The sequence below is a fragment of the Mucor mucedo genome, assembly GCF_025094135.1.
Source record: "Mucor mucedo strain NRRL 3635 chromosome Unknown EV154scaffold_250, whole genome shotgun sequence".
Taxonomy (NCBI): Eukaryota; Fungi; Mucoromycota; class Mucoromycetes; order Mucorales; family Mucoraceae; genus Mucor; species Mucor mucedo.
The window spans coordinates 22,323-48,068 of record NW_026252534.1 but is presented as its reverse complement, the minus strand read 5'-3'; the positions used below and the strand labels follow the sequence as shown (position 1 = coordinate 48,068).

General features: G+C 36.4%; 13 protein-coding genes across 13 annotated transcripts; 5 read left to right on the top strand and 8 right to left on the bottom strand.

Moving 5' to 3' along the window:
* Positions 1–195: 195 nt before the first annotated feature.
* Positions 196–594, bottom strand: EV154DRAFT_571871 (Striatin; the record flags this gene model as incomplete). The annotated part of the gene is made up of 3 exons (XM_051606299.1): positions 196–253; positions 313–416; positions 478–594. 3 exons carry the CDS (start codon positions 592–594, stop codon positions 196–198), a joined length of 279 nt encoding a protein of 92 aa, XP_051450471.1.
* Positions 595–899: 305 nt separating this feature from the next.
* Positions 900–3,781, bottom strand: EV154DRAFT_153448 (Cullin). The gene is made up of 5 exons (XM_051594117.1): positions 3,365–3,781; positions 3,217–3,299; positions 2,890–3,146; positions 2,687–2,828; positions 900–2,627 (listed from the first exon to the last, which is right to left on the bottom strand). Exons 1-5 carry the CDS (start codon positions 3,493–3,495, stop codon positions 925–927), a joined length of 2,316 nt encoding a protein of 771 aa, XP_051450470.1. The 5' UTR covers positions 3,496–3,781; the 3' UTR covers positions 900–924.
* On the bottom strand, positions 3,266–4,632 carry EV154DRAFT_153461 (uncharacterized protein). The gene is made up of 4 exons (XM_051594118.1): positions 4,026–4,632; positions 3,829–3,928; positions 3,365–3,765; positions 3,266–3,299 (listed from the first exon to the last, which is right to left on the bottom strand). The coding sequence occupies exons 1-3, from the start codon at positions 4,256–4,258 to the stop codon at positions 3,697–3,699; spliced, it is 402 nt and encodes a 133-aa protein (XP_051450469.1). The 5' UTR covers positions 4,259–4,632; the 3' UTR covers positions 3,266–3,299; positions 3,365–3,696.
* A 708-nt stretch (positions 4,633–5,340) lies between these two features.
* EV154DRAFT_532422 (uncharacterized protein) lies at positions 5,341–6,671 on the top strand. Its single transcript, XM_051603909.1, has 2 exons — positions 5,341–5,564; positions 5,625–6,671. Exons 1-2 carry the CDS (start codon positions 5,463–5,465, stop codon positions 6,573–6,575), a joined length of 1,053 nt encoding a protein of 350 aa, XP_051450468.1. The 5' UTR covers positions 5,341–5,462; the 3' UTR covers positions 6,576–6,671.
* Positions 6,672–7,741: 1,070 nt separating this feature from the next.
* EV154DRAFT_453960 (Mss4-like protein) lies at positions 7,742–8,621 on the top strand. Its single transcript, XM_051597297.1, has 6 exons — positions 7,742–7,867; positions 7,926–7,942; positions 7,999–8,056; positions 8,111–8,151; positions 8,221–8,262; positions 8,323–8,621. The coding sequence occupies exons 1-6, from the start codon at positions 7,799–7,801 to the stop codon at positions 8,591–8,593; spliced, it is 498 nt and encodes a 165-aa protein (XP_051450467.1). The 5' UTR covers positions 7,742–7,798; the 3' UTR covers positions 8,594–8,621.
* Positions 8,622–9,085: 464 nt separating this feature from the next.
* EV154DRAFT_532413 (uncharacterized protein) lies at positions 9,086–9,448 on the bottom strand. The gene has a single exon (XM_051603908.1). The coding sequence runs from the start codon at positions 9,438–9,440 to the stop codon at positions 9,195–9,197; it is 246 nt and encodes an 81-aa protein (XP_051450466.1). The 5' UTR covers positions 9,441–9,448; the 3' UTR covers positions 9,086–9,194.
* A 2,233-nt stretch (positions 9,449–11,681) lies between these two features.
* Positions 11,682–14,190, top strand: EV154DRAFT_608047 (uncharacterized protein). The gene is made up of 2 exons (XM_051607655.1): positions 11,682–12,313; positions 12,376–14,190. Exons 1-2 carry the CDS (start codon positions 11,760–11,762, stop codon positions 14,057–14,059), a joined length of 2,238 nt encoding a protein of 745 aa, XP_051450465.1. The 5' UTR covers positions 11,682–11,759; the 3' UTR covers positions 14,060–14,190.
* Positions 14,191–14,400: 210 nt separating this feature from the next.
* On the bottom strand, positions 14,401–15,310 carry EV154DRAFT_432580 (uncharacterized protein; the record flags this gene model as incomplete). The annotated part of the gene is made up of 3 exons (XM_051596679.1): positions 14,401–14,606; positions 14,691–15,118; positions 15,183–15,310. 3 exons carry the CDS (start codon positions 15,308–15,310, stop codon positions 14,401–14,403), a joined length of 762 nt encoding a protein of 253 aa, XP_051450464.1.
* A 143-nt stretch (positions 15,311–15,453) lies between these two features.
* On the bottom strand, positions 15,454–16,790 carry EV154DRAFT_532408 (uncharacterized protein). The gene has a single exon (XM_051603907.1). The coding sequence runs from the start codon at positions 16,389–16,391 to the stop codon at positions 15,633–15,635; it is 759 nt and encodes a 252-aa protein (XP_051450463.1). The 5' UTR covers positions 16,392–16,790; the 3' UTR covers positions 15,454–15,632.
* Positions 16,791–17,408: 618 nt separating this feature from the next.
* Positions 17,409–19,160, top strand: EV154DRAFT_571862 (uncharacterized protein; the record flags this gene model as incomplete). Its single annotated transcript, XM_051606298.1, has 1 exon — positions 17,409–19,160. The coding sequence occupies one exon, from the start codon at positions 17,409–17,411 to the stop codon at positions 19,158–19,160; it is 1,752 nt and encodes a 583-aa protein (XP_051450462.1).
* A 777-nt stretch (positions 19,161–19,937) lies between these two features.
* On the bottom strand, positions 19,938–20,875 carry EV154DRAFT_532405 (uncharacterized protein). The gene has a single exon (XM_051603906.1). It carries the CDS (start codon positions 20,834–20,836, stop codon positions 20,054–20,056), a length of 783 nt encoding a protein of 260 aa, XP_051450461.1. The 5' UTR covers positions 20,837–20,875; the 3' UTR covers positions 19,938–20,053.
* Positions 20,876–22,370: 1,495 nt separating this feature from the next.
* Positions 22,371–23,339, bottom strand: EV154DRAFT_532398 (uncharacterized protein). The gene has a single exon (XM_051603905.1). The coding sequence runs from the start codon at positions 23,313–23,315 to the stop codon at positions 22,515–22,517; it is 801 nt and encodes a 266-aa protein (XP_051450460.1). The 5' UTR covers positions 23,316–23,339; the 3' UTR covers positions 22,371–22,514.
* A 1,223-nt stretch (positions 23,340–24,562) lies between these two features.
* Positions 24,563–25,651, top strand: EV154DRAFT_488466 (uncharacterized protein; the record flags this gene model as incomplete). Its single annotated transcript, XM_051599122.1, has 1 exon — positions 24,563–25,651. The coding sequence occupies one exon, from the start codon at positions 24,563–24,565 to the stop codon at positions 25,649–25,651; it is 1,089 nt and encodes a 362-aa protein (XP_051450459.1).
* Positions 25,652–25,746: the final 95 nt, after the last annotated feature.

Genomic DNA, 25,746 nt, shown 5'->3' with positions numbered 1-25,746 from the left:
AAAGGCAGGAGGTTAGAAATTAGGGTTTTTGCTTTAAAGGGTTCTTTTTTCTGGAGAAAGGAAATGACTTACGATTTCAAGACTTGTCGGCTCTTTTCTTTCATTTTATTATCCACTATGGATGGTATTGGTTCTGGAGTTTTCGCCAGAGCTATAGAATTGGTCAGAAGAGAGAGCTTTTTAGTTACTTAGTGTCTACTTGCGTATAGGGTTGGTATCTGGGGCTGTCTGTTCTACGCTTTGATGTCTTTTTCTATATATAATATTCAGCATTGAGGGTAGAGTAGACTCTCGTTTTGTGTGTGTGTGTACCTTTCTTGTCTTAGTGCATATTCTAGCATTTTAACTCGTTTCATCATGGTTATCTTTATATTTTCTACACCTCTTCGTTCCCCTTCTAATAAAGCTATACGAGCCTAAAAAATAAGAAGCATAAGCTTTTTATGATCAACCCAACAAAAAAAGCTCCCATCTTACTTGTAGCTCGGCTCTTTCAATAGCCCATTCATTCTTTTCACGTTCGAATTTTCTCCATTCGGCTTGCAAGTAATGCAATACGCCCGGTAAGCTATATTCAAGTGTTTGTTCTGACATTTATATAAAATTAAAATTAGAAGGGATATACAACCATCAATAAAAAAAAAAGAATCGATGAATTAAGAAAAAGATGAGCACTTGAGAGAAAAAAAGGGAGTAACAATAAAATAAAAAAAATAAAAAAAAATAAAAAATGACGCAACTTTTTCAAGTGTTAAAGGGAGAGTTTTTGCAAATAGTGTTGGAGTCACGCTTACGCTTCGATAGAAAAAGGCTAAAAGGACGATACTTATGCTCTTCACGTGCTTACAGTCACTGTACCTATGCACACTACTAACTTAAACAACTGTGACCATGGAAACTCATAGTAAGAAAAAAAAAGCTTTATTATGCAACATAGCTATACATATCCTTTTGATTCTCAACACGTTCAATATACTCCTTTTCTAAAAGGACATCGATACATTTCTTGATAGCAGGCACACGAGGCTTGAATCTGGATTGTAACTGCGTAATGACTTCTTCTATAAGTGCCACATGCTTCATCACCTTACGCGTCTTCATGATACGAACAATAGCAGCCTGCATCACAAACATACGATCCTCTTCAATTGTCTTATGAGTCTCATCCGTCTCTGCCTTTTGTTCCATACGCATTTGCATGTTCAAATTGATACGCACTTTTTTGCTCTTAAAATCATGGTTCAGCACATACCGAGATCCTGCATCCCCCACATTCTCCGCGTCTTTCAAGATGAGTACTTTAGCCTTGACAAGAATACCGAGAGCTGGGTTCAAAGCTTCGGGTGCAAGAGCTGTTGACTTATGAAGTTCTTCATATGTACAGCTATCCGTCGTATTAAATTGAAGAAGGACACCCATTTGATAAGCAGACACCATAAATGTATATCCTACTTTACTCGCCTTAAGATAATGCGTTTTTAATTCTGCCTTGGATAATTGGAAAAGCCAGTTCAATTTACGACCCGAGTGCTTGTTTTGATAAAACTTTTGGAATCGATCATACATTTTAACCACATCATCAGGTAAATTGAAGGAAGTAGAAGGGGCAGACAGAGGCCAAGAACCAGCACCAAGAACAAGAATATTGAAATCGGCGCCTTGTGCAGATTCGGGGTTTTGTTGTACTAAATCCTTGAACTGATCATTCAATTCTTTGCTAAGTGACATATCCGTCAACATACGTTGTAACTTGCTGGTATATTCAAAACCGCAAGCTTCTTTTAATTTCGAAATCATGGATCCTTCAGCATCATCAGACGCAGATGTACCATTGACAAGACGTTTAGCCAACATCTTGCTATAAAACTTTTGAAAGACATCTTTATCTTCAACGTATTTAAAGACAGTCATCACATTATTCAAGACATCTTCCAATTCATCTTCCTCGGGGTTCTTGGCACTCTTCTTTAACAAACCATCACAGAAGCGAGCTAGTAATTCGGGAGATTTGTTGGAGGCTCCCTTACAGACCTTGTTACGATTAACGAATTCGCCACAAGCTTTATCCAATGCGGCAACAAAACCAGCCTCGCCACTAAAAGCAGACTGAACCAAATCATTGTATTTCTTGTGTACTTCTAATAAAGTATCGACATAACTCTTGGGGTCGACGGGTTCGGATTCGTTTTGGGAGATACGTTCAATAGCGGAGAGGCCAGCTTTCTTGACATGCGATTCGAAACTGACACGTAAAGGATTAAGACCATCGGTGATACGAGCCAAAAGTGAATACATGCGATGTAAATCATCTTGTTTGTCTGCATTTAATAATCCTTGGAAGCCATCCCAGATACTTTCCTCTTGGTTCTTGACGAGGACAGTTTCACAAATAGGGATCAATGATTTATGAGTGGTAGGATGAAGATACATTTGAACTCTACCCTCTTCTTCATTTAATCTTGTTTCGGCCTTCTTCATGTAATCTGGGATACTATTCTCGCTAATGAATTTCTCGGATTCTGTCTTGTAGTAAACTTCGGTGGCCTCAATGAATTCTTTTTCAAAGTAATCTCTGTATACATCCAAATTCGACTTTGAGGAATCGTTATGATCCAAACCCAAGGACACTTTTTTTTGAAGGGGATGTTAATGGATGTAAAAACAATGGTTATATGAGACAATTTACCGAATGAATCAACCACGTTCTTGATAAGACCAGTCTCAATAACTTCGCCATTTCTTTGTTTGGTGATCAATTTCAGAACCGCAGCAATCACATTATGGTTAACGTATTCAAACATGTACTTTTTCCAGCTCACCAAAGTCAGCTGTTGCGATAGTTTTTTTTTTTTAGTGAGAGAAGACAAAAAGAAAAAACCGAATACTTACGGTAAAGACATCATAGACATCACTCTTTCGATCCTCATCAATCTCTCGTTTCACCCAATAACGATTCAGGTACATGAAAATATTATTGACGACACGAGCAGCAGCGGTATATCGAGTCCATTGCTTGGTGTAATACTGTAATAAAGATTCATCCATGTATTGCTCACTTTCCTTTCGAATCTTTTCCAGGTGATTTTGAAGGTATGTGCTCAAATGGAGGTACACTTCACCACCAATTAAAGGCGGTGCGGGGGCGGCTTTCAGTGTTAAGAGGAAAGAATATTATATTATTAAAAAAAAACGCGTGGATAGGGAAAGTTTACTTACGACGGCGAGAGTTGGGGCCACCAGGTGAGGTGATGGCACTGTGTAAATTGGTATCACTTCTAGCACAATAATTATGAACAGCACTACAACCCAATAGTAAAAGGTTTAACGAGGAGGTTCTAGATTGACTTGTATAACACTGTTTTACCTATACAAAATGGAGTAACGTGTACGATCAAGACCTTGCTCAAAACGTGTCATGATTTGGTCAAGACCTTCTTCTAAAAAGGCCCAGGTTGCATTAAAGTCATTACCAGGAGGTAATTGCATGGATGTCATGATGCTATTATGTATATGAAGAAGGGTTTTGAGAATAAAGAAAGAAAAAAAAAAGAAAGGAGCTTCCAGGAGAGAGACAAAGAGAAAGATTAAAAAAAAGGACAAATACGTCACACCCAAACTACAAACACTACACTTCTATTTCTTTTTTTCTATCCCAGCTTTGCATTGATTTTGCATGCGAGTTTTTTTTTTATTGTTTTAATCTTCCTCTGAAGCAGAACCTTCTGCATCATCGTCCTCTTCATGGTTGGCAATATCCGAATCATCCTAATAATTTTGACCATCCCACGTTATTATTATGTTCGAAATAGAATGTGATCGACAACTTACCATGTTGTAAGCAACACTTGCTCCGTCTAATTTATCGATGATATCCTTGTACTTTGGGTTACAAATCATGATGGGTGTCATCTTGTTTCGATTTGTAATGCTATATATATAAATATATAAATGTCAGTGTATGCATGTGGGTGCTTGTGGGTGCGTACGTGTGCATAATAAAGGGGCGAGAGAGAGACTTGACTTACTTGGGATCAGCACCGCCTGCTAACAATAAATCAATCATGGCAAATGCCATGTCGTGTTCCTTGTTGGCATATTGAACTGCTAAATGTAAAGGAGTATCGCCTCCTATTCTATCTTGAATATCGAGATCAACTTCGTCATGATTCACAAGGACTTCCAAGCAGCCGATGCTACCAGCCTTAACGCTTATATCAGATGGTCGAATTAGTTGGAAATACGCAGTAACAAGAAACATGAATAAACTTACGCATAGTGAGCAGCCGAGTTCCCGGTACCATCGGTAAAAGAAACATCGCAATGACCTTCGTCCAGTAACAGTTCTAATTCTTCCTCTTGGTCACCTCTGCATAAGGACAACATGAGTTCATCTAAACCAATAGCGTGAATATTGGCGGGGTGAAAAAAAACAAGACAGATAGGATGAAAACTTACTGGGAGATGCTCCTTGATATTCGGTCATTTCGAGTGTATGTGTGTGTGTTGGAGAGAGTTGGAATAAAATAAAGGGGGGAGGAGTAGCAAAATAGTTCTCGGTATAAAATTAAAAAAATAAAAAAATGATGTCGTCACACCCGTCATTTCGCTTTATTCTTTATTCGTTGTGATATGTGTGTTGTATTTGGCATTTGGGTCGTACTGAGCAACCATTAATGATCGGTTATCTTATAAATTATTGGTGGAGAAAACCATGCTACTGGTAGACGATCCCACTGTAATTAGGTATATTCTACACTGTCTAAACGTATTTTTGAAACACATAACATAATTTTATCAGCTGTATATTGTGGTGGTGGTGGATTACGAAATATCACCCGCATGTGTAGGACCGCATCATGCCATTGTTCAGGCTAACAAAACACGTTCTGCTCAAATCGTATGTTTATTGCATTTTGGCTGATATTAACACATGGATTATGCTCTGGACGCAATGCATCTGCCACAGGAACTTACTCGGAAATCACCTTATTTTTTGTGCTGTTTGTACTGATAGATAGGGCGCGCTCGTATTCCGTACTTTTACCTCGATTTTTAGATGCTTATATCTCGTAGTGACAATGGTATGTATGTGATCTAAAAGATAGATAACCTCCGATTAAGAAGAGATGGAAGAGGTACTGCTGCCAGTGAAATATCTGTTTTTAGGCGGCTATGAAAAAAAAGACGATAGAAAGGCAAAAAGGCAATCAATTCAAGATGGTACAAAGAGAAAACGTGTGTGGTCTCATAGCAATGACTCCGCACATGGCTACAATGATTTAAAATGAATTGGAAACCAGATTTGAACAACCCTTTGTGAACCAATAGGATGGCATGTAGAAAAGGACTGAAAGGAAAAAAAGTGCCGCACGGACCAATATGTTACGGGAGTAAAAAAAATATATTTCTTATTTTTTTCCTCTCTTTATCTATTCTTTTTTCTTTTTATTTAATGAAATCACATGAGTTATACTCCACCCCATTCACATAATCGACATTCCTCGCTTGCCACTGTCTATGAAGACAATGACCCATACCGCATAGTAAAGAAGAGTCCTCGCATCGGTAAAAGCTTTTTTATTATTAGACTTATGAATTGCCTATTAACCATAATGAATCATGTAGGGTCCATTTCAGACAATAGTTCCGATTTCGATGCAGTTCATTCACGCACAGCTTCCGACAGCAGTACTAGTCGACTATACAGTGGCCAAGTGGAATTTGGACAAGATCCTTATGCCAACTGTAAAAAGAAGTTAAAATTAAACGAAGAACGAGCCAACTCATATTTACCCTATTCACATCATGAACGAGACCCTCGACAACAACAAAGCTGCGAACCAATGTATATAGAAGAAGAAAATGGAGCACCTGCGTCTACTACTTTAGGCATGGGATCTATTCTGTGCGATACCATGATGGAATTACCAGCTTCACGCATCAAGGAAAAGCAAGTGGATACGACGTTGAGTGATGACTTTGGTTTATCTACACAGAAAAGACGTAAACGACGAAGGACAGTGTGTGGTATGCGATATAGGTCTTTAGTCCTCATTTGTTTATTATTTATTACTACCGTTGTCATCATTTGGTATTTTGTTTGGCCACGTATCCCTAATTTAGCACTGGATGATGTAGATAATTTGGGGACTATTCAAGTCCTCACCAATTCAACAAAGAAATCCATGTCTACACAGTGGGTGTTAAATATGACGGCAGATAATACAGCTAATTGGGTCCCCACTCGTATAAATGCCATTGATATCATCATTACCGATGATAAAACAAAGGAGTCGTTTGGCACAGGCAGTTCGGGATGGCTTGTTTTACCGCCCAAAAAGAAAACAATGATACCTGTCTTTATCGATATCTATTACGAGACCTATAATGTCAATGATACCACTTTTCAAGACCTGTATAATGCTTGTGGAGTACAAGTCAATTCTAATGCTCCCTTTGAATCTAAACAAGGTGTTTTGAATGTCACTTTATCCGTCACCTATCATATCTCTGGCATTGTTTGGCCAACCACCAAACAAATGCACATTGATAGTCTCATCTGTCCTACAAGCTGATCATATAAAAATACTTCTATACCCATCCATCCCATCTCAATAAAATTCTATTAATAGCCTCTCTCTCTCTCTCTCTCTCTCTGTCTCTGTCTCTCTATTATTTTTTCTATTATCGCTAACCTTATTTTTTCTCCTTGTTTAGTCGATCTCCCTTTCACACACACAAACATATACACACCCACACACCCACGCATACTCACTTACACACAAATAGGAGGACCCTTTGGTTGCCGTCAAAATTATGACACTTTTTTTTAGTACACACAAACAAGAGGAGTTTCGGTGTTTAGTTTTACCGTGCCCGTGTAACTTAATTTTCCTCTCTCTTTAATGTTACACTATCGGCAAGCGGGATTCTTTTTAGCAAAGAAGAAGTGAACCTCGTTTTTTTTTTTCTTCTTTGCAATTCCAAAAAGCATAACAACGACTTAAAAAATTCTACCATTTATTCAACCTTGAACTTTTTTTTTGTAGCACCTAAAAAAAGTTTTCATTTAAAAAAAGGAAAGAGGGAGAACAAGTGATATTTTCTGCAAAAATTGCAAATGTGGTACACACGGAAAACTTTTTTATATATATTTTCTTGCTGTTCCTGGAATATGTGATTAAATCTTGGCATCTGTTAATCGAATTTCATCATCATACACACAACACGAACAGGTTAAACGGCAGCTGATGTTATGGGCTCAAGAAAATAAACTCGTGAGTAATAAATACTCACATGTTCTAGACTCTTTACTAGATACCATGCCGTCATACATGTACCCAAAAATCCCAGTTTTATTTGTCATACTCCACGCTTTTTTGACAGCAGCAGCGTGGGGTTTTCGTTTTAGTCTCAAACATACACTTGGCAACCTATACTAACCTTTTTTTGGTCTAATGAATCTTGTACCCACTCTCCCTCGGCCCTATATCATTAAAACAGAGTACTTGTTGGTTGCCATTATACCAATATCTTTACTGCCTTTTTTTTTCTCGGTAAAGGAAACCGACTAGTATTATCTTTGTAGGGTTTCAACCACAGTCATCAGACCATCTGTTCACGCACACATGCACCTGACATTACACCTAATGAAACCTTGTTTATCTCCCAACAAAAATAAATTAATGCAAATATATTGATGTGTCTAATCTATCAGCCAATCAAATATCAAATTCGGTCCATTTTTTAAAAGCGTCATGCGTGAGGGTTTATTATTTTTCTATCCTTAACCAAAAACATGGAGCTGAAAGGATCTTGTCATTGTGAGAAAGTCTCCTTTAAAGTACTCTCTCATACACCTGCACCAGTAAGTAAGCTTCTCAGGTATTAACTAAGCCACATTCTAACGACAATACGTGTCTTAGTTTATGCAATGCTACTGGTAATCAGAAATAAACGTCCTCTTCATTTAAAAACACTGACGACTCTCCTTTATAGTTCTATTTGTCGTAAATGCCAAGGTGGTGGAGGCTATGCTATCAACATTATGGGCCAGGTAACTATGAAAGATCATTTTAACCCCTTCCATTTTTAACGCGTAAAACTTTAGTACAAAACGCTCGAAATATTAACAGGAAAGGAATATCTAAAGTAAGATTATGTATTCATCTTTCTCATTCTCTTTCCCTCTCTCCTAAATAACACCAATGGTAAAAATAGAGGATATCAAGCAATGAAAGACAAAAAGAAAAAGGAATTAGGGTAACACACATACCCAAATGTATCAATCGGAAATAAATAAAAAAACTCACACAAAAGTAGTGGCAATATAAGATACTTTTGTAGTGAATGTGGATCCCACTTGTATGCCTATGATAAGCAATGGGCAGAATGGGTCTATCCGTTTGCTTCTGCTATTGATACACCTTTACCTCAATTGGATCCTAAAACCCAGGTATACAAGATCATGCTAGACTCAAAGGCGAATTGGGTAGATGTACCTGATCCTAACAAGGAGGCACATGCTTTTGAAGCGTATCCTGATTGCTCTTTAGAGCAATGGCATAAAGATAACGGGCAATACATTGAATAAAAAGAGCTTATAGTACATTTGAATATCAGGCGTAAAAGCATATTTATATTAAGGGTGTGTTTGTTCGGGATATAATCCATTGTTATATCGCACTCTTTTTCTGGCACGGAGGATTCTTGTTTACATAGATATCTCTCTAATAATAGCTGCCATCCAGATTAATTTTGGAATCAGTTTGAAACGAAACATCTGCTTTTAGCTATACAGATGAAAAAAAAAAAGTAAAATGGCTTTGACTCTGATGAACTTAATTCAGGAAAGCAACCTAATGAGAGTAAAGCTATTTACGGTAGAACATTCAAAAGGAGCACAAAAAAAAATCTTCAAGAGCAGGTCTACGTGAGTATCAGATAGCTAAAATCTGGAAAGTCAGAAGTCTACCTAGCAACTACAAGTTATGCACAAGTGAAATACTCATTAAAGTTAATTCTATAAATGGATCGAAAGTATCAGCTCAGCAGGTTACAATAAAAATACAGTAAAATAATATTAGTTTATTAAGAAGGATAAGGGGATTTAAAGATTATAAGAATGGGCATGCGTCATGGATATTTAAAGAGAATAAAAGTAGAATTAAAATGATAGGTTTTTTTTTTTTTTTTTACAGCAAAAAGATTGCAGAAACAACCGTAATAGGAATAGCCATAGAAGCCACGGTAAACGTGGAAGAGGATCCAGAACTTTGAGCAGAGACGGTTTGACCTTCCACAGAAATACTGGCTGTAGCAATAGCCCCTGACATGGGATCAGCAGCAACCGTGGAATTTGTAGGAGATTCTATAGCTGCAGGTGCAGCCATGACAGAAGCAAACAGTAAAGAAGAAGTGAGAATAAGAGTGAATTTCATGTTAATTGTATAAAGTAATTTTTTTTCTTCTGTAAACGAAACTGGACAGGGCACTATTTATATGAGTTCTTTTGACAAGATAAAGAAAAGCTGACGCCTGGTTGTCTGTGTAACTCTTATTTTCATATGAATCTTTTCAACCACTTTTTTTTCTAATTAGATAAAATTCAGGCGCGCGTGCGCCATGACGGATGATACCACCCGCCTTTATTTTCGTTGATTTGACTTTTTTTAAAAAATAAAATAGTCATGATGGGTGATCTGTTCCGATCCGTTCCCTTGACCTTTTTTACGAAGGATTGTTTAATATTACATAATACTTTCTCATTATTATGCTATTATACAAAAAAATGATACATATTGAAACATTTATAATGAAAAATATTAACGACTATAATGATATCTATCATTTTTTTATAAAATACAACATCATACTACATTTATGGTCGGTGCCTTGGTGTAGGTTCCCCTCTCTCTCTCACTAAATATGGACTTTTTTGACGAATAAAGAGAATCAGGATACCAGTCAAACAGTACCGAATAATCGAACGATTGGGAAATCTAAATATAGTTGCTAAAAAAGACTGATAACGCAGCTTTTTTCAATCCCAAAGAAAATACGACGTCAGTTACCGAAATTGATCCACAAGGAAAAAGGTGGCACGACCCTAATCCTGTTATCTTTTGTAAAACAAAAAACAAAAAAATATTCCAGTTATTGTGCTTAATTTTGGATGACGAAGGTGGTTTAAAATATACAATTTATCTAATGTATATGTAAAAATACAATTTATTTAGTGTATATGCAGTTTGGAGGATTCGTTTATAACACTTTTAGTTTCTGGATTGTGGTCCTGCATATATCAAGTGTACAAGAGATAGAAAGCATGGTTTTTTTAATCATTCATGATTAAAAATCTGGTGTTACTGCTTGCTTGTAAGACCCTGAACTACAGTCACCGTAATTTCTTTATGTCCTGCTTCTTAAATACATCAGTAAGAGCGATAGGTTTTTTTTTTATGCTGATTTGGTACATTGCAATATGACCAATGCATGTTAATACCGTATTGGTTACATGAAGGATGGAGGATAAGAGGTAGTATCTATCTCAGTAGCTGTTTGAGAACTACCTAAAAGTCTAGTCAATCCCAGCCAAGCTTGTTTTAAAGTTCGAGGAGTTAAGATTATGCTTTTATCATATTCTAGAAGAAACCATGCTAAAAGTTTTCACATATTTTACAGTGGTTACAAGCAATTCTATATGAATGATCGTAACTGGGAGGCAAGGAGGATAGCATAATTCTGTAAAGCGTTCCTTTTCTCAAATATCCCAAATATTATCTTTTTCTCTTCTTAAGTGAAAACAAGTCTGGAGGCGCAATACCGCAAGTAGGGCCTGGAGTTGTCGAAGTCTAAGAAACTTTTTCAGCTTGCGGTGCATTATACCCTCTCCCTTTGTAGAAGCAGATGGACTGGCATTGTCCTCACTGAGTGTTTTCATTCTGTTTTACCCTTTACTTTTGTAGATAAGGTTTCATATTTGCAATAGTAAAAGGCTTTTTTTTTTCAGCTTTATATAAAACCGTCCACGTTTTGAAACCTTGAAAGAGAAAAGGGTCCATAATTATGTATGAAGTGCTGTGGAGCTTTGAAGCTTGTCACGTACCGAAAAAGATTTTATAAAAGATCGTAATGAAAGAACAATGCTCTTTATTAATCAAACACTTTTTCTGAAAGCATAGAATTTGGGGTTTAGGTATAATAACAACTTGTTCATTCCACACCCTTTAAACATGTCATAGTGTGATGTCCATGATCTAGATGCATAACATATTTGTACGTGGTTCTATCATTACTATTGTCATTAGACGAATCGAACTTCTTCTGAAGCAAAATACAATGTATTGCATAAACTGTCCAGGCTTATAAAATAATTAAGAAAGAAGGAAACTTTCATATATCCCATTACAGTTACCAATTTGCCTCTTTCAGTTATCGTTAATAATATTGGGTTCCGGTGACAGGTATAGAGTGATACGACATACCATAATTACCTAGCTCAATGACTCTTATTCTTTTCGCAAGTAAGCTTTATCCCCCCAAAAAACTTGATATTTTGTCTATGAGTCAAATGGTTGTTAGAACCTGTGTATCAAGTCATCTTACCCCACATTGGTTTCGTCTAACACTTTCAATCTCGGATAGCCAACCAAATGGCTAGAAAAAGGTTAGCAGTCACTGATCTTGCACCACCGAACCCTCCTGAAAAGAAAAAAAAAACTGGCTTGTTACTTTTTTTTTTTTTTTTAAACAAACTAATGAGTAATTTTATTAATAGTTTGATAACTGGATTCTCCAACATTCTTACTGTTGGACCTGAAGGTGCCAAAGAAGAAGGTTCATGTGGTAATGGAGATAGTTGTTGTAAAGATCAACCTGCCAAAAAGGAGGAAAGTGGCTGTCAAAGCGATGCCTGTTGTTCCACACCTACTCAAGTCAAGAAGGAAAAGACTGGCTGTTGTTCCGATAACAAAGAAGAAAACTCCAGCGGCGGATGTTGCAAGACCGAAGTAAAGAAAGATGAAGTTGCCGCTGGTGGTTGTTGCAGTGGCAAGGAGGAGGCATGTGCTTGTGAGGGAGAGCAAGGTCCTGTTGTCATCGAAAATTTGAAAATTATCTTCTCTACATTGACAGGAACTGCTAAAACAATGGCAAGTGAAATTGAAAAGAAGGTTAAAGATAATACACGAGTTACTGTCAACAAGATCGATATTATGGATATCACCGAATACGATAACGACAATTTATTGCAAGAGACAGCTGTATGTATCTTTATTTTATCTACTTACAATGTTGAAGGTCCTTTAGATTGGTAAGTTCATATGTGTGCCTATTGTCAATTACATTTGACATGATACTCATTTCTTTTATTAGGTTCTCTAACTGGCTTCATGATCTTCGTTATGATTTCCGTGTGGATCGTGACGCTTTAAAGAAGTTGCGCTATGCTGTTTGTGGTTTAGGTGATTCTGCTTATGGTGATGAATTCAACCTTGCTGCTGCCAATATCGATAAATGGTTAGGTAGATTGGGTGCTACTCGTATTTATCCTTTGGGTGAATGTGATAAAAATGCTGATCAAAAGGGTCAATTTGATACCTGGTCCAATGGATTTGTATCCGAACTCGAAGATAAGCATAGTTTGGAATTCTCCCCTACAGATATCTCTTACCAGTCCGACGAAGAAGAAGATGAGGCATCAGGCGAGGAAGCAGATATTGATGTGGATGGTGGATCTGGTGATGAAATGGTCGATCTTGAGGATATGGGTAACATGGCCACCAAGATTAAGGCTGCCAAAGCCAAGCGTGCTGAAGAAGAGGAGGATTTCGAAAACAGTAAAGCCAAGGCGAAGCGTATGATTGGTGTTGATGACAATAAGCCTAGAGAAAGAGCTGTTGCTCCTCAAGCTCGCGAAATGGTTTCTCCCATGATCCTCAAAAACTTGACAAAGCAGGGTTACAAGGTCATTGGTTCTCATTCCGGTGTTAAAATTTGTAGATGGACCAAATCTGCATTGCGTGGTCGTGGTTTCTGTTATAAGCATGCTTTCTACGGTATCCAAAGTCATTTATGTATGGAAACAACTCCCTCTTTGGCCTGTGCTAATAAGTGTGTCTTCTGTTGGAGACATCACACAAATCCTGTTGGAACCACCTGGAGATGGAAAGTTGATGACCCTCAGTTTATTTTGGACGGTGCCATGGAAAACCATTACAAGATGATTAAGCAGTTGAAGGGTGTTCCCGGTGTGAAAGCCGAACGTTTCCAAGAAGCTTTTACTATTAGACATTGTGCTCTTTCCCTTGTCGGTGAGCCCATTTTCTATCCTCATATCAATGATTTTGTTACCATGTTGCACAAGAAGAGAATTTCTTCTTTCCTTGTCACCAACGCCCAATTTCCTGACAAGATTGCTGAAATGGTACCCGTCACTCAACTCTATGTCAGTGTGGATGCCGCCACCAAGGATACATTAAAGAAGATTGATCGACCTCTTTTTAGAGATTTCTGGGAGAGATTCTTGAACTGTTTGGAACAATTAGCATTGAAGGGACAACGTACTGTTTATCGTATGACTTTAGTTAAGGGTCACAACACTGCTGAAATTGATGGATATGTGGAATTAATTCGTCGTGGCCAACCTTCATTTATTGAAGTCAAGGGTGTCACCTATTGTGGTTACAGTGGTGCTAGTGATTTGACTATGGCCAATGTTCCTTTCCATGTTGAAGTTATTGATTTCTGTCAAAAGTTGGTTGCCAAATTAGATGGTGATTATGAAATTTCTGCTGAACATGCTCACTCTTGTTCCATCTTGATTGCTCACAAGAATTTCAAGGTGAACGGTGAATGGCACACTCATATCGATTACAACAAATTCTTTGAACTTGTCGAATCTGGTAAGCCTTTCAACAGTTTGGACTATATGGCCAAGACCCCGGATTGGGCTGTTCATGGTCATGAAGCTGCTGGTTTTGATCCCGATGAGACTCGTTTCTATCGTAAGAACAGAAAGACTGTTGAGGCACCCTCTAATCCTGATATCAATGCTTAAATCTATTTTTTCTCTATCGTACTTCCATCTTTCATATATGTATATCATTCTATTGTCTTTTTTTTTATTATTACTTTTTTTTATATATATAAAGGATTAAAGATTATGTTTTTTTCTATATTATTCTAAATGTATGAGGGGTGTGTTTACATGATGAGTGCCTTGCGTGGCAAAATAGAGAGGAGTGATTCTACGATTCCATATCTTGTCAAAAACATGGCACCAAATGCGGTGGCATATAAGGCTAATCGATAGCCTCTACCGATTTGGAATAAAGTTTTAACTAGCGGTAAAAAAAAATAGAATAAATACAAACGACGTAATCATATTGATGTAATTACTCATGACAAAAGAGACTTACTTGGTGGAGGAGAGAAAGCATAATTGAGGTTTTGACCTGATTTCAAGGCACAGATGTGTAAAACGGGTGAATGAAAGAAACCATAGATGCAAAATGATAAAAGTGCCATGTTTTTCGAGGCGGGCATTACCAGGTATCTACCACTATAAATCATGTAAGCTGGTGCGACCAAGATTAAAATATGCTCTAATTGTTTACGTTGATGATTAGCATTCATGTCATTTTTCAATTTAATTTTTCTTGTCACACAATAACAAATCCTCTCTTTACCTGCAAAAAAGTTAAATGTTTCTCCAGTTAAATAGTGGTCTCTCAAGTCAGGGAAGAGCAAGGCGGCTAAAGCTCCCCATTGTGTGTGCAAATAGATATTAAATAATAAATTAGTTGCAACCGAGCTTTTGTTGGGATTAGCCAAAGTTAATAATAATAAAGCTGCACTCATATGACAAGGTTGAAGCATGAATAATTTGTTTTTTCTGATGACCTTGTGGATGGCAGTCAATGAGAATGATCCCAACAAAGAAACGAACAAAAGTTTCTCTGTTCTGGTTGCAGGTCCTATGGGTGTAAAAGACGATAAAAGCTTCCATGTTGTACTGGATGGATCAAGCACCTTTGTCAAGAAATAATAGGATGCTGCTGCAAATCCAGTTGATAAAAAAAAGAACTCGATAGCATGTTGACGTGGGTGAAGGTACCTATTGAGGTTACAATTAATATACATACGTCAAAAAAAAAAAAAAAAAAAAAAATCTGGCATACCATGATCCTTTGGTGGAGTCTTTCCAATCAGTTTCGTCAGGCACACCCTTAGCAATGGATCGAATCCATTTCTCCATACCATTATATAAAGGTTCAAGGGGTCGGTTAAGTACACTTAAAACTGCCATGGTATAATTCGATTTGAAATAAAAAAAAAAACAAAAAAAAAATTTTAAAAATTTAATTAAGAAAGCCCTTTTTTTGGGGAAAAAAGAAAAATCGGCAAATGATAGTTCGTACCTTTTTTTTTACAGGCTGACGCAAGTCATATATGGGTATTCTGAGCTTTAAAAAAATTCGTAATTCACATGTCACTGTTTGGATGATACAACTATGACCTCTGATTTGAGAAAAAAAAATAGCACACATTTGTTCTTTTATGTAAATTTATTACGTAGTATGTTGGATATTGTGAAAAAAAAAAATGGTAGAGGAGTTGTAAACTATAGTTTACAATTTAACCGAGATATCAGAATGGACAGAGAATTCACAATGGTCTTTATGGGACGATTGTCTCTTATTTCCTACATGCTTAAAAGTACGCCTCTTCATGTTGTGAGAATACTTGGCACATAGCACCAATGCGTTCTCCTTATCAGATCTTCCATGAGCACTTCTTGTTTTAATTTGCCTATCGACTGTGGAAGATGCTTTCGCCCCATCCTTTGCTGTAGCAATGGCATAAATACCTTTAACATATCCGTCGACTGTCTTTAAATCATGAATTTGTCTTCGATTTGATAACCTATTTGCTCTTCGGCTTTGTGATTTTTGGTCATCAATCAATTCGGTGCCCAAGTCATCCTCGTAATCACTATCATTGTCGTCGTCAGCTGCTGTTGCGGGTGTCGGTGTTGATTCATTTATCCAAATAGATTGTATACTATATGTCTTTGGTTGTAATTCTGCTGCATTCATTTCCATGACTTCTGAGTACAGCGTACTCTTCTCAAACGTTGTATTCAACTTTGACCATTCGTTGTCTTCCTCCAATGGGATCAAGATATGCTGTCCCTCATCCTCATGAACCTCTCTTCTTTGCAAAAGCTCCCAGCTTCCGCTCGTCAAGTTATGTTCATTAACTGATGAGGAAGAAGGCAAAATGGGAAATTCAGAACTGTTTTCAAGCCATTCACGGTACACCTTTGTATCAGAAGAGTTTTCTTTCTGTTCGGCAAATGCAATTGGGAAATCTTGTGTGGTAGTCATTCTTGTTTTCACGAAAATAAAAATATGTTTAACAAAAGGGAGAAAGAAAAAAAAAGAGGGGATTACAAAATGCTGTTATCAATGTTATTATTAACAACTGACTTGCATTTCTCAAATCATTTGGAATCGTCTGGTGATCTACCCGCATGATGAAATAGATATGCGGTAATTTATTACCGCTTTCCTTTTGTTGATTATTATTGATGGAATTGACAATCATATTAAACTGTCTCTTCATCAAACGTTCTGTACCGATAGCTTCTTGGTTCATAAGATATATATGCATACGCCTCATCCTTAAAGGACTTGGTTTCACAAAAAATGTTGCACATTGCACTACAAAAGCTGGACCACTTTAAAGATCCCCTTTGATTAATCAAAAGGAGACTAATCAAAAGAGGGGCAAGGTACTGGGAGTATCGTCATTTACAACAATCAATAAAGCACGCATTTTATGACTGCTAATAACTGGTTGGTCTTGTGATTTGAACTTTAATTTTTACTCGGTCTAAATATTCATGAGAGATTCGAAGCCTTGAGAAGCCTGTCAATTACTTTGCAGTAAAACAACTTTCCGATTTAGTTCTTGTATAAAGAAGATATCTTAATAGCTCGTTTGAACATTAGATGCATAAACCTATCGTGTATTTCAGATTTAAACACCTTCGTTAAATCCATTCCAGTGTATTGATCAAAACAAGTTCGATGTTGTTTTAAATCACGACATACTCTAATGTCGATGATGGCTCTAAGAACACGATCATTGTATGTATGAAGTTTATAATCAAATATTACAGACAACCAAGAGCTTCTTATTCGTAGCCCCACAATTAAATAAAATGGTAACCCTGATATTGATTTATGGTTTTTTTTATCTTAGTAAAATGAATGCATGTGAAACTTTTGCATGAACGCCCATTACATCAGCTTATAAAAAGACAAAGTCACGCAGATTAAATGTAAAAAATAAAGGAGGGTGAATAAACATACCTATGGACCTTTCTCTTTTCTTAAACAATGATAAATTTGCCACAAGAAATTTTAATATCTATCACAAGCTTGTTGACAACGCGAGATAAACTCAACTGCATTCGCGTTTGCAAGAGCTGGTACAATATCATAGCCAGTTCCAATCTTTATGACAAGCTTGAGGTTAAAAATGATTCTGTGTTTGACATTCAAGCAGCAGTAGATATGTTTCGAAAAAAGAAATATGTCGGAGATACTGTGAAAAATTTAAATATCAAATGGCCAAGCCTTAAACATTCAGATATACTCGTGTCGTTCCCCAAACTGTTTCCAAATGTACGTACATTACACGTCGACGAGGAATTTTACAACGCAAGACAATTTCCCAGTCCAGAAGAGTTTGATTATGCTGAAACGTTCAAATGTTGGAACAAACTCGAAACTTTGATCGACCGCTCTGAATATTTAGTGTTTACAGAACATATCTTTAAGCATAGTAATCTGAATACTTTGAAACGGCTAGATATAGCGACAGTAGATATGTATGCTAGGGAGGAGAGCGACAATATATTGAAAATACTTCGTGACAACATTCATTGTATACCAGCACTTCAAGAGTTATCTTTGGTAAATCCTACTATCAGATTGGAGGATATGGAGGTGTTACACGACAGCATTCGAAATTTAAAAAAACTTATACTAAATATCAACTGCTTTCATAATCTGTGGTTACAAGAACGAGCTGTCTCTGTTAGTACCCAGGCAAGCCAACTTAAATCGCTTACGCTCTATATCTACCCAAATTCTATTCGTGATGATCAAGAAAACTTGGACGAGTCTGTTCGTAAGTGGATTTCTTACATTGGTCAAAAATACAAGAACCTTCAATATCTTATGATAGAGACGTATAGCCAACGTACATACAACCACTATTTATCAACGACGATGGAATACGCTGCAATGAACATGTTATCTGCTTTAAGATATATCAAATACCTTGGTATAGATTTATGTCCTTTAACTAAGAGAATAACGAGTATCATGGAATACAACAGAATACAACTAAATGGCATGGTTCTTCATTTAAACGATACTCCACAGAATGAACAAATGATTGATTCTTTAAGACCATCGCAACTAATTAACAAGGTTGTAAAACTAACAATCCGAATTTCTGCTCTTGTTATCAGAAGAATGAATGAACCATCGTATCTGAAATCCAGAGCTATCAAGCTACCAGAATTGTTTATAAACGTTGTTGATTTGACTGTTTATTGGATTCCTGAAGGATGTGCGACAATGCTACTTAGCAATCTTATTCAAAGCTTCCCTGTGCTCCAAAAATTAGAAACTGGCCTTGTAGATTTCGGTGTAAGCGAATCAGAATTGGCCAACAGTTACCATATCAAAGAGTGTAATACTTTGGAGAGTATCTGCTTCAATCTACGTGCAGGTCCCCATCAAAAGCGAACAAACCGATTTGAATTTAATTCTTCTTTCCAAGCATTATTTCAGGCATGCCCTCAAATTGAAACAGTCCAAATTACCGGTGAATTGAACGGAGTATCAGATGAACATGATAAGGAACTCACTTTATGCTTTAGCAAGAATATTAAATTAAAGCAGGTTTATATAAGGTTGGTTAGATGTGATGGTTACTCAATTAATGGAAGCCTAGTCGAAAGAAAGGAGGCGTCAAAATATCCTTTCGATGAACAGTTACATCATCTTAATCTAGTTATTCATGAACCATCATACGTGACTGTATGGGCCTGGTTTCCAAACCCTTTTTCTTTTTAATCAGGAGTGACAGGATGCGTGGTGCTACAAGTAAAGTGCAAAGTATGATGTTAAAATGACAAATATTAAATAAAACATGGTATTGAACCAGCAGAAATTGATGTCATATATTTCCCTCATAAGCTCCTTTGATTCTGGGTAGTAAAAATCTAAAGGTTAAAATGTGTTGTCTTCTGCAATTGGGTTAATGATGAAATCAAGTAAGAACAGCGGTTTATAACTTTGTTTTTAGGCTATCTTAATTACATATCAAGATTGAATTATTATAAGAATCTTCCTAAATCAATTGATAAACTGTTCATGCGTAAGATTTAGTCATTTAAGGAGTATAAAAAAATGATGAAAACAAACTCTCTAAAATGGCTATTTGTATTGACCATGGGCTCACATATTTAGTACTATTTTGAATGACTAAATGTACTGGGTGCATAGATTCTTCTATAAAATAAAGAATTGGTATCTGTCTTTTTTATTCCTTTTGAAATACAGTAGGTAAATATTACAATGTATCAGGCTAAATTGACACTGTAAGCTGGGTCTATTCATTGACCGGTCATCGCCAGAGATCAGGCATGTCTGGTCGGTAGTTACACACTCCAAGTGTTTTGAGAGAAATATGCTAAGCCCACATTTTAATTCTTTTGGTATACTTTAGCATTTGCTTAAGAATAGAATGTTCATGGTCGACGAACTTGATAATATGAAGTATTATGGAAATCCATTTGAGTGGCTCAAATGTATCACATGTGAAAAACGTAAGGCTGCTTTGAATCAAAGTTAAGAGTTTCATAACTATACGATTTATTATTACAATGATTTTAACGTAATCATAGGCGTTGAAAATAAAATTATGATACACAATAAATTTAAATTGAGAAAGGGCATGCTGGCTTTTATCCGACAATCCTAGCTTGAACTGAATATTCTTCATTGTCGGGAAAGTGAGATCGTTTCTGTATCGGGCGTTTATTGAAGTAATTGAATAAATATCGCTTTGTGTTGTGAGAGAATCTTGCTGAGTAACGGATGGCTATATCTCTGTCGGAAATGTTGCTGTTCAAGAGACCATCTGTATATGTCTCCAATCGCGCACGATCAAAATTCGAGAGGTCTTTTTGGTAAGGGACCCAATCAACCCTTGTTTTATTATGATGGCTAGTTGCTAAGTTAAGAATACCTTCCACATGTAAATCAACAATCTTTAAATCATGAAGTTTGCGTCGATTGGTCAGCTTGTGTGCTCGTCGGCTTTGTGACTTATGGATATCATTTAATTCGAGAGCAAGATCTTCCTCATACACATCTTCAGTATTTTCTGCCTTGACTGTCTTTTTGGCACTGATGTTGGGCCAAAGAGGTTGGATAACACGTTTAGTGGGTTGTAATTCAGCTGCGTTTTTTTCAACTACAGCGGCATACAGCTGGTTTAAATTAGATGTACTGAGCTTAGACCAAGAATCATCCTCAACCATAATACAGGTATGGTCTTCGTCATCAATTTCATTTCGTCGAAGTAATTCCCAGTTATCGCCATTTAAAGGGTATTCGTTGAAAGCCAGGCCAGGAAATTCGGAGCTGTTATCAAGCCATTCAACGTAAAAAACGTTATCGTCCTCAGTCTGATCCTTTTGTTCGGCAAATCCTACAGGGAAGTCGGCTTCACTGTTTTTAGACATATTTTGTAAAAGTAAGGGATAAATTAAGGGATAAATAGACAGTATGAGGTTTGAAAAAATAATCACAAAGATCCTACTTATGTATCATTTTTACTTGCTGCGGTTAATTACTAAACCGCAGCATTGGAGATAGCTACCGCGCCACAGTAACTTAAGTGTATATTAAGGAAACCCCAGCCGCAGTTTGTGCATTTTAATATGCATAAACTCTTCAATCAGAGAGAAAAGTTACCCCATAATCTGATAAAGAAAATTGTAATCTACAATTAACAGAGACATTGAAAACCATATATTACATCTTATGTCTTACCAATTTTTCAAATTATAATAGATCGTATTTTAATACTTGAGTACAATGTTGGTTAAACAAGAACCGGACATGTGATCTTATATCATAAGAGGTCTTTATAAAGCAACCATCTAGATGATCGTTGCTCCGGAAAGAATGATATTAGTATAAAGTCATTTGTACTACATATAAAACTATTCAGCTGACATTTTTTAAAAACCCAATAGGTTTGAGTATCTGTTTTTTGAATGTCTGGATGGAAGATATATGACAAATATTGTCACTTCGGGAATGTATTGACTTAAATGTGATATGACAGCAATGTAACGATTTAGCTTTCGTAAAATTTAATTGTCTTGGTGTCAAATACAGTCAATAGACAATGTTTTCTTCTTCTTGAAGGGGGTTGTATGTTTTTGATTTGCCGGTAATCTCTTAAACCGTAAATTAATTAATCGATTATATACCACATAGCGAACAATCAGTAGTATTGTATTTGCATGTGTTTACTCTTTTTACTTCAAAGATAATATATTAATATGTGTAATCCTGACAGAATCTCCTTAATGCTATTAGGAACTGTGTTGGTAATGGTAAAGTAGTTTAAAGTGAACGCTTGTCGTAGGGACAGTCAAAGTGCACGTGGCCGCAATGTAAAATTTGTGGTTTGGATGTTCTGTAGACCTGGGATTAAGGATATGCAATTAAAAACAACGTAACAATTACGAACAAATGTATATTGAACAGTTTATACTTATTTTGATAATTCTATCATCACTCTTTCGCCTTTGAGCTCGCTTGATCTTAATCTTACGCAGAAATATTTAGGTAAAGCCCAAACGAGAAGCTGAAAGTAAACTGTAAAACACATATACTGGTTTACACTATGTTGGTTGTGATAAATGTGTATATATTTCAAGTTGTTAAGTTATATTGACCTCTTGATGTCTAATAAAGTATCGTAATCCCAACATTACGACTACGCGCATCCTGGCTGTCCCTAAGAAAATTTGACTGTCCCTGAGAGACCCGTAAAGTGAATGTATTTTTGCTGTAAAGTAAATGTATTTTTGTTTGCTCAACCGAATCGTTTTCAATTTTATATATACCCAGTTGTATTCAAAGATCTTCTTTGCTATTGTGCGAAAAAATTTATAAATAAACGAAAATAAGAAAAAGACATAAATACTGTTGAAATAAGTGAGATGTAGTAAATGGTAATATTATTTTGTAACTAAAAAATGTAAGTTTACTTTATTAAGAATAGCAATCATGAGGCTTAAAACGAAAATATGATACACAATTTAAATTGAGGGGGATGCTAGTCTAAAGGGGTATTTTTTTTTTTTTTTTTTTTTTTTTTGTAAATAAAAAAAAGAGAGAGAGAAATTATTTGACGATGGGAGATTGAACAGGAAATTCGCCACTGTCAGGAAAAATAGGTCTCTTTGAATTTGCAGCTTGATTACCGTACTTATATGCATAACGCTTTGTGTTATGAGTAAATTTTGAAGAGTAACGGATGGCCTTATCTTTGTTTGAGATATTGGTATTGGTAAGACTATCGATATAGGTTTCCAGTCGAGTAGGATCAAAGTTCGACAGGTCCTTTTCATAGGGAACCCAAGTGACGGTAGTTTTGCCATAATGGCTAGTTGCTAAACTGAGAATACCTTCTACATAAATGTCAACAGTCTTGATGTCATGGAGTTTGCGTCTGGAAGTCATTCTGTTTGCTCGTCGGCTTTGTGACTTATGGATATCATTTAATTCGAGAGCAAGATCTTCCTCATACACATCTTCAGTATTTTCTGCCTTGACTGTCTTTTTGGCACTGATGTTGGGCCAAAGAGGTTGGATAACACGTTTAGTGGGTTGTAATTCAGCTGCGTTTTTTTCCGCTACAGTGGCATAAAGCTCGTGTGAATCACGTGTGCTGAGATTGGACCAAGCATTATCCTCGACCGGAACCAAAGTAAGTTCTTCATCATCTAATTCCTTTCGTCGAAGTAGCTCCCAGTTACCACCGTTTAAATTTTTTTCGTTGTTGGAAGAAGATAAACCAGGGAATTCTGAGTTGCTATCAAGCCATTCAACATAAAAAACGGTATCGTCCTCAATCTGATCCTTTTGTTCGGCAAATCCTACAGGGAAGTCGACTTGTTGGAGAAGTGCGTTGTGGGTAGACATATTCTGATGCTTGCAAAGATAAATGATAAATAGATAAAGAAAAATCAGAAATGTTCTCCTTATATATCATTTATTTTTGCTGCGGTTCAGTGACGACCAAGATAATGTTCCGCAGCATCACCACTCACCACACAATATTTATTCCAAACACCGCTCAGTAGCTGAAAATTCTAAAATCAGGCAACTAAAGCCGCAGTTTTTTTACTAATGCCAGATTAATAGTATACAGGTTTTTTTATGAAAAAATGAAGATCACGTAAATTTTATAAGGGTTGTGTGATTTCAATAACAGAAAGTTAATGTGAAGATAACAGATGATCCCCGTTTGTCTCTCTAATTTGTCCTTTTAAGGCAATTATTCCTGCATTAAAAACAATAGGAGTTTTACAAACCTGTTAGTGTGGATATTCATAGCAAGGACTATCTATGTTAAACCAATCACCATGAAGCAGTCGAAAGTCACTTGATTATTAATCAGGCTATGGTAGCTGTTGACGCGGAAACTTCCATTTCACCATTAGATGGTTCCATAAATGCTGCGGTCTTACTCGATAAAAAGCAGGATTTTCGAAAGTTAGGAATACTTGTTGTTTAAACGAGTGGCGTCTGCTTAGGCCGTATTATTGGGTGCAAAAACCCATGGCGAAAGTAAAAACAATGTAATATGCTTCTGTCAAATGAAAGTGCAGAGTTAAAAGAGATAAACTTCTGTCAAAAATGTATGCCTGCTGTATTTTATTGAGTATTTTAGGCCCGTATTTCAATCAAATTTAAACTGTGGCGCCATTATCTGATTTTTAAAACGTTTTTGTCGTATTTCATTACAATTCAGCTTGCCCCATTGTTATAACATGTGCTGGATTATAACAAAGATTATACTGAATGTAATTCCTATTGTCTAAAGACACAATGCCTGGTTAACACAGCATTCACTCTGTGATCATGACTTAAGTTGTTGTGTAACACATGTATGTTAAGCAGGAACTCTAATATTTAACAATGGTTAAGGGAGTATAAGCAGCTATATTTTTATGAAGATTCCGAACATTAAACGACTAGGATACTATAAATAAGTATTGTTTCTTCTCTATGTTATCATTGCGAAATTATCTGAAATTATAAATCGTACCTATATAAAAGGACCTCTAATTCTATTCATAACAAACTTTCCAAGCAATAAAAAGTCTTATTTCTTATTCCGTCTAAACGCTGCTAAATACGAAATTATCACGCCTTTTTTTTAACAAATGCGACATTATCTTGTCCTCGTGGCAATGTTTGGTCTTCTTATACTGATTCAGCACAAATTTACTAGGAATGCTGAACTATTCACGACCAAAGACGATCGACCACGGAGAAGGTCGGCCAAAGATCATACCTTACGTCTTGTTTCAGAAGATTACAAAACAGGAGTGATTCCTGCGTATCAATTGCCAATATCGAAAGCAAAAGCTAAGTTGAAATTAACGGCTTATACAATCCAGTTCGGCTATACAAATGCACTTGACTTCATGGGGGAGTATTTTTCATTCCAATGCTCCATTCACAACAAAAAAATACCGCGCTCGTTACAGCACGTCAATGTTGGTCACACGCAAAGTCTTGTTGATAGAGTAGTGAAACGATTGCCAGTGAATAAAAAAGGGCAAGGAAAAGAAATCCTTAGCGTTTGGGTCGACGCGTGTCTAGAATATGGAAATACAGTCGCAGCACTGAGCAAAACGCACGCTAAAGAATGGAACGACTTGATCAATACACGACTTTTAAATATTCGGATTTATAGTAAAGCAAAGGGACACGACGAAAGAAACCAATTGTTAATTAATGCAGTGATTGATAAAGATACCATCAATTTCAAAAACGATATTCTTAAGCTGTCTAGAAAACAACAAAAGGAAATTTACTGTTTAAGCCCTCCTAAGGTTTTAACAGACTTAGATATTGCATTCAAACCTATCAATAACCATTTTAATGACATACTATCGAAGCTTTTTGGTAACACTCAGTATTGCATGGCAAAATATCTTGATGAAGTATTAGATCAAGTTTTGACCATGGCTACGACATCCCATTTTACAGGTGCAGATACGAAGTTTATGTTTGACAAGAGCGTTTCGGTTAAATTTTCGCTACTGGAGAAGTCCCTGGAGGGAATATGGGTTGATATTCCCAACAGTGTCCTACCATCCCATCACTCATCAGACCCTTGGCAGTTATTTTTGAATATTTTACAGTTTGTATGGACTTGGTTGTGTGATTTATTGAAAAAGTGCCTTGACAATGAGAACGAAGAAAAAAAGAAACTTATTTTTGACGGCGTTGACTTCAACATTTAACAACAAACAAACAAATTTAAAACCTTCATCGCATACATTTATACATTTTTCCGAAATTCATTTTTTTAACGCGAATTCATATTAAAAAAATAAAA

Coding starts and splice junctions, on each gene's coding strand:
- EV154DRAFT_153448 (XM_051594117.1), bottom strand. CDS start 3,495: ATGACATCCATGCAATTACCTCCTGGTAATGACTTTAATGCAACCTGG. Junction 3,300..3,364: donor CGTTACTCCATTTTGTATAG/GTAAAACAGTGT, acceptor ATTGGGTTGTAG/TGCTGTTCATAATTATTGTG. Junction 3,147..3,216: donor TGGCCCCAACTCTCGCCGTC/GTAAGTAAACTT, acceptor TAACACTGAAAG/CCGCCCCCGCACCGCCTTTA.
- EV154DRAFT_153461 (XM_051594118.1), bottom strand. CDS start 4,258: ATGTTTCTTGTTACTGCGTATTTCCAACTAATTCGACCATCTGATATA. Junction 3,929..4,025: donor GCAGGCGGTGCTGATCCCAA/GTAAGTCAAGTC, acceptor TTATATATATAG/CATTACAAATCGAAACAAGA. Junction 3,766..3,828: donor CAAGTGTTGCTTACAACATG/GTAAGTTGTCGA, acceptor CAAAATTATTAG/GATGATTCGGATATTGCCAA.
- EV154DRAFT_532422 (XM_051603909.1), top strand. CDS start 5,463: ATGAGTTATACTCCACCCCATTCACATAATCGACATTCCTCGCTTGCC. Junction 5,565..5,624: donor TAAAGAAGAGTCCTCGCATC/GGTAAAAGCTTT, acceptor ATGAATCATGTA/GGGTCCATTTCAGACAATAG.
- EV154DRAFT_453960 (XM_051597297.1), top strand. CDS start 7,799: ATGGAGCTGAAAGGATCTTGTCATTGTGAGAAAGTCTCCTTTAAAGTA. Junction 8,152..8,220: donor ACAGGAAAGGAATATCTAAA/GTAAGATTATGT, acceptor TGGTAAAAATAG/AGGATATCAAGCAATGAAAG. Junction 8,263..8,322: donor AAAAAGAAAAAGGAATTAGG/GTAACACACATA, acceptor ACACAAAAGTAG/TGGCAATATAAGATACTTTT.
- EV154DRAFT_532413 (XM_051603908.1), bottom strand. CDS start 9,440: ATGAAATTCACTCTTATTCTCACTTCTTCTTTACTGTTTGCTTCTGTC.
- EV154DRAFT_608047 (XM_051607655.1), top strand. CDS start 11,760: ATGAGTAATTTTATTAATAGTTTGATAACTGGATTCTCCAACATTCTT. Junction 12,314..12,375: donor GTTGAAGGTCCTTTAGATTG/GTAAGTTCATAT, acceptor TTCTTTTATTAG/GTTCTCTAACTGGCTTCATG.
- EV154DRAFT_532408 (XM_051603907.1), bottom strand. CDS start 16,391: ATGACTACCACACAAGATTTCCCAATTGCATTTGCCGAACAGAAAGAA.
- EV154DRAFT_532405 (XM_051603906.1), bottom strand. CDS start 20,836: ATGTCTAAAAACAGTGAAGCCGACTTCCCTGTAGGATTTGCCGAACAA.
- EV154DRAFT_532398 (XM_051603905.1), bottom strand. CDS start 23,315: ATGTCTACCCACAACGCACTTCTCCAACAAGTCGACTTCCCTGTAGGA.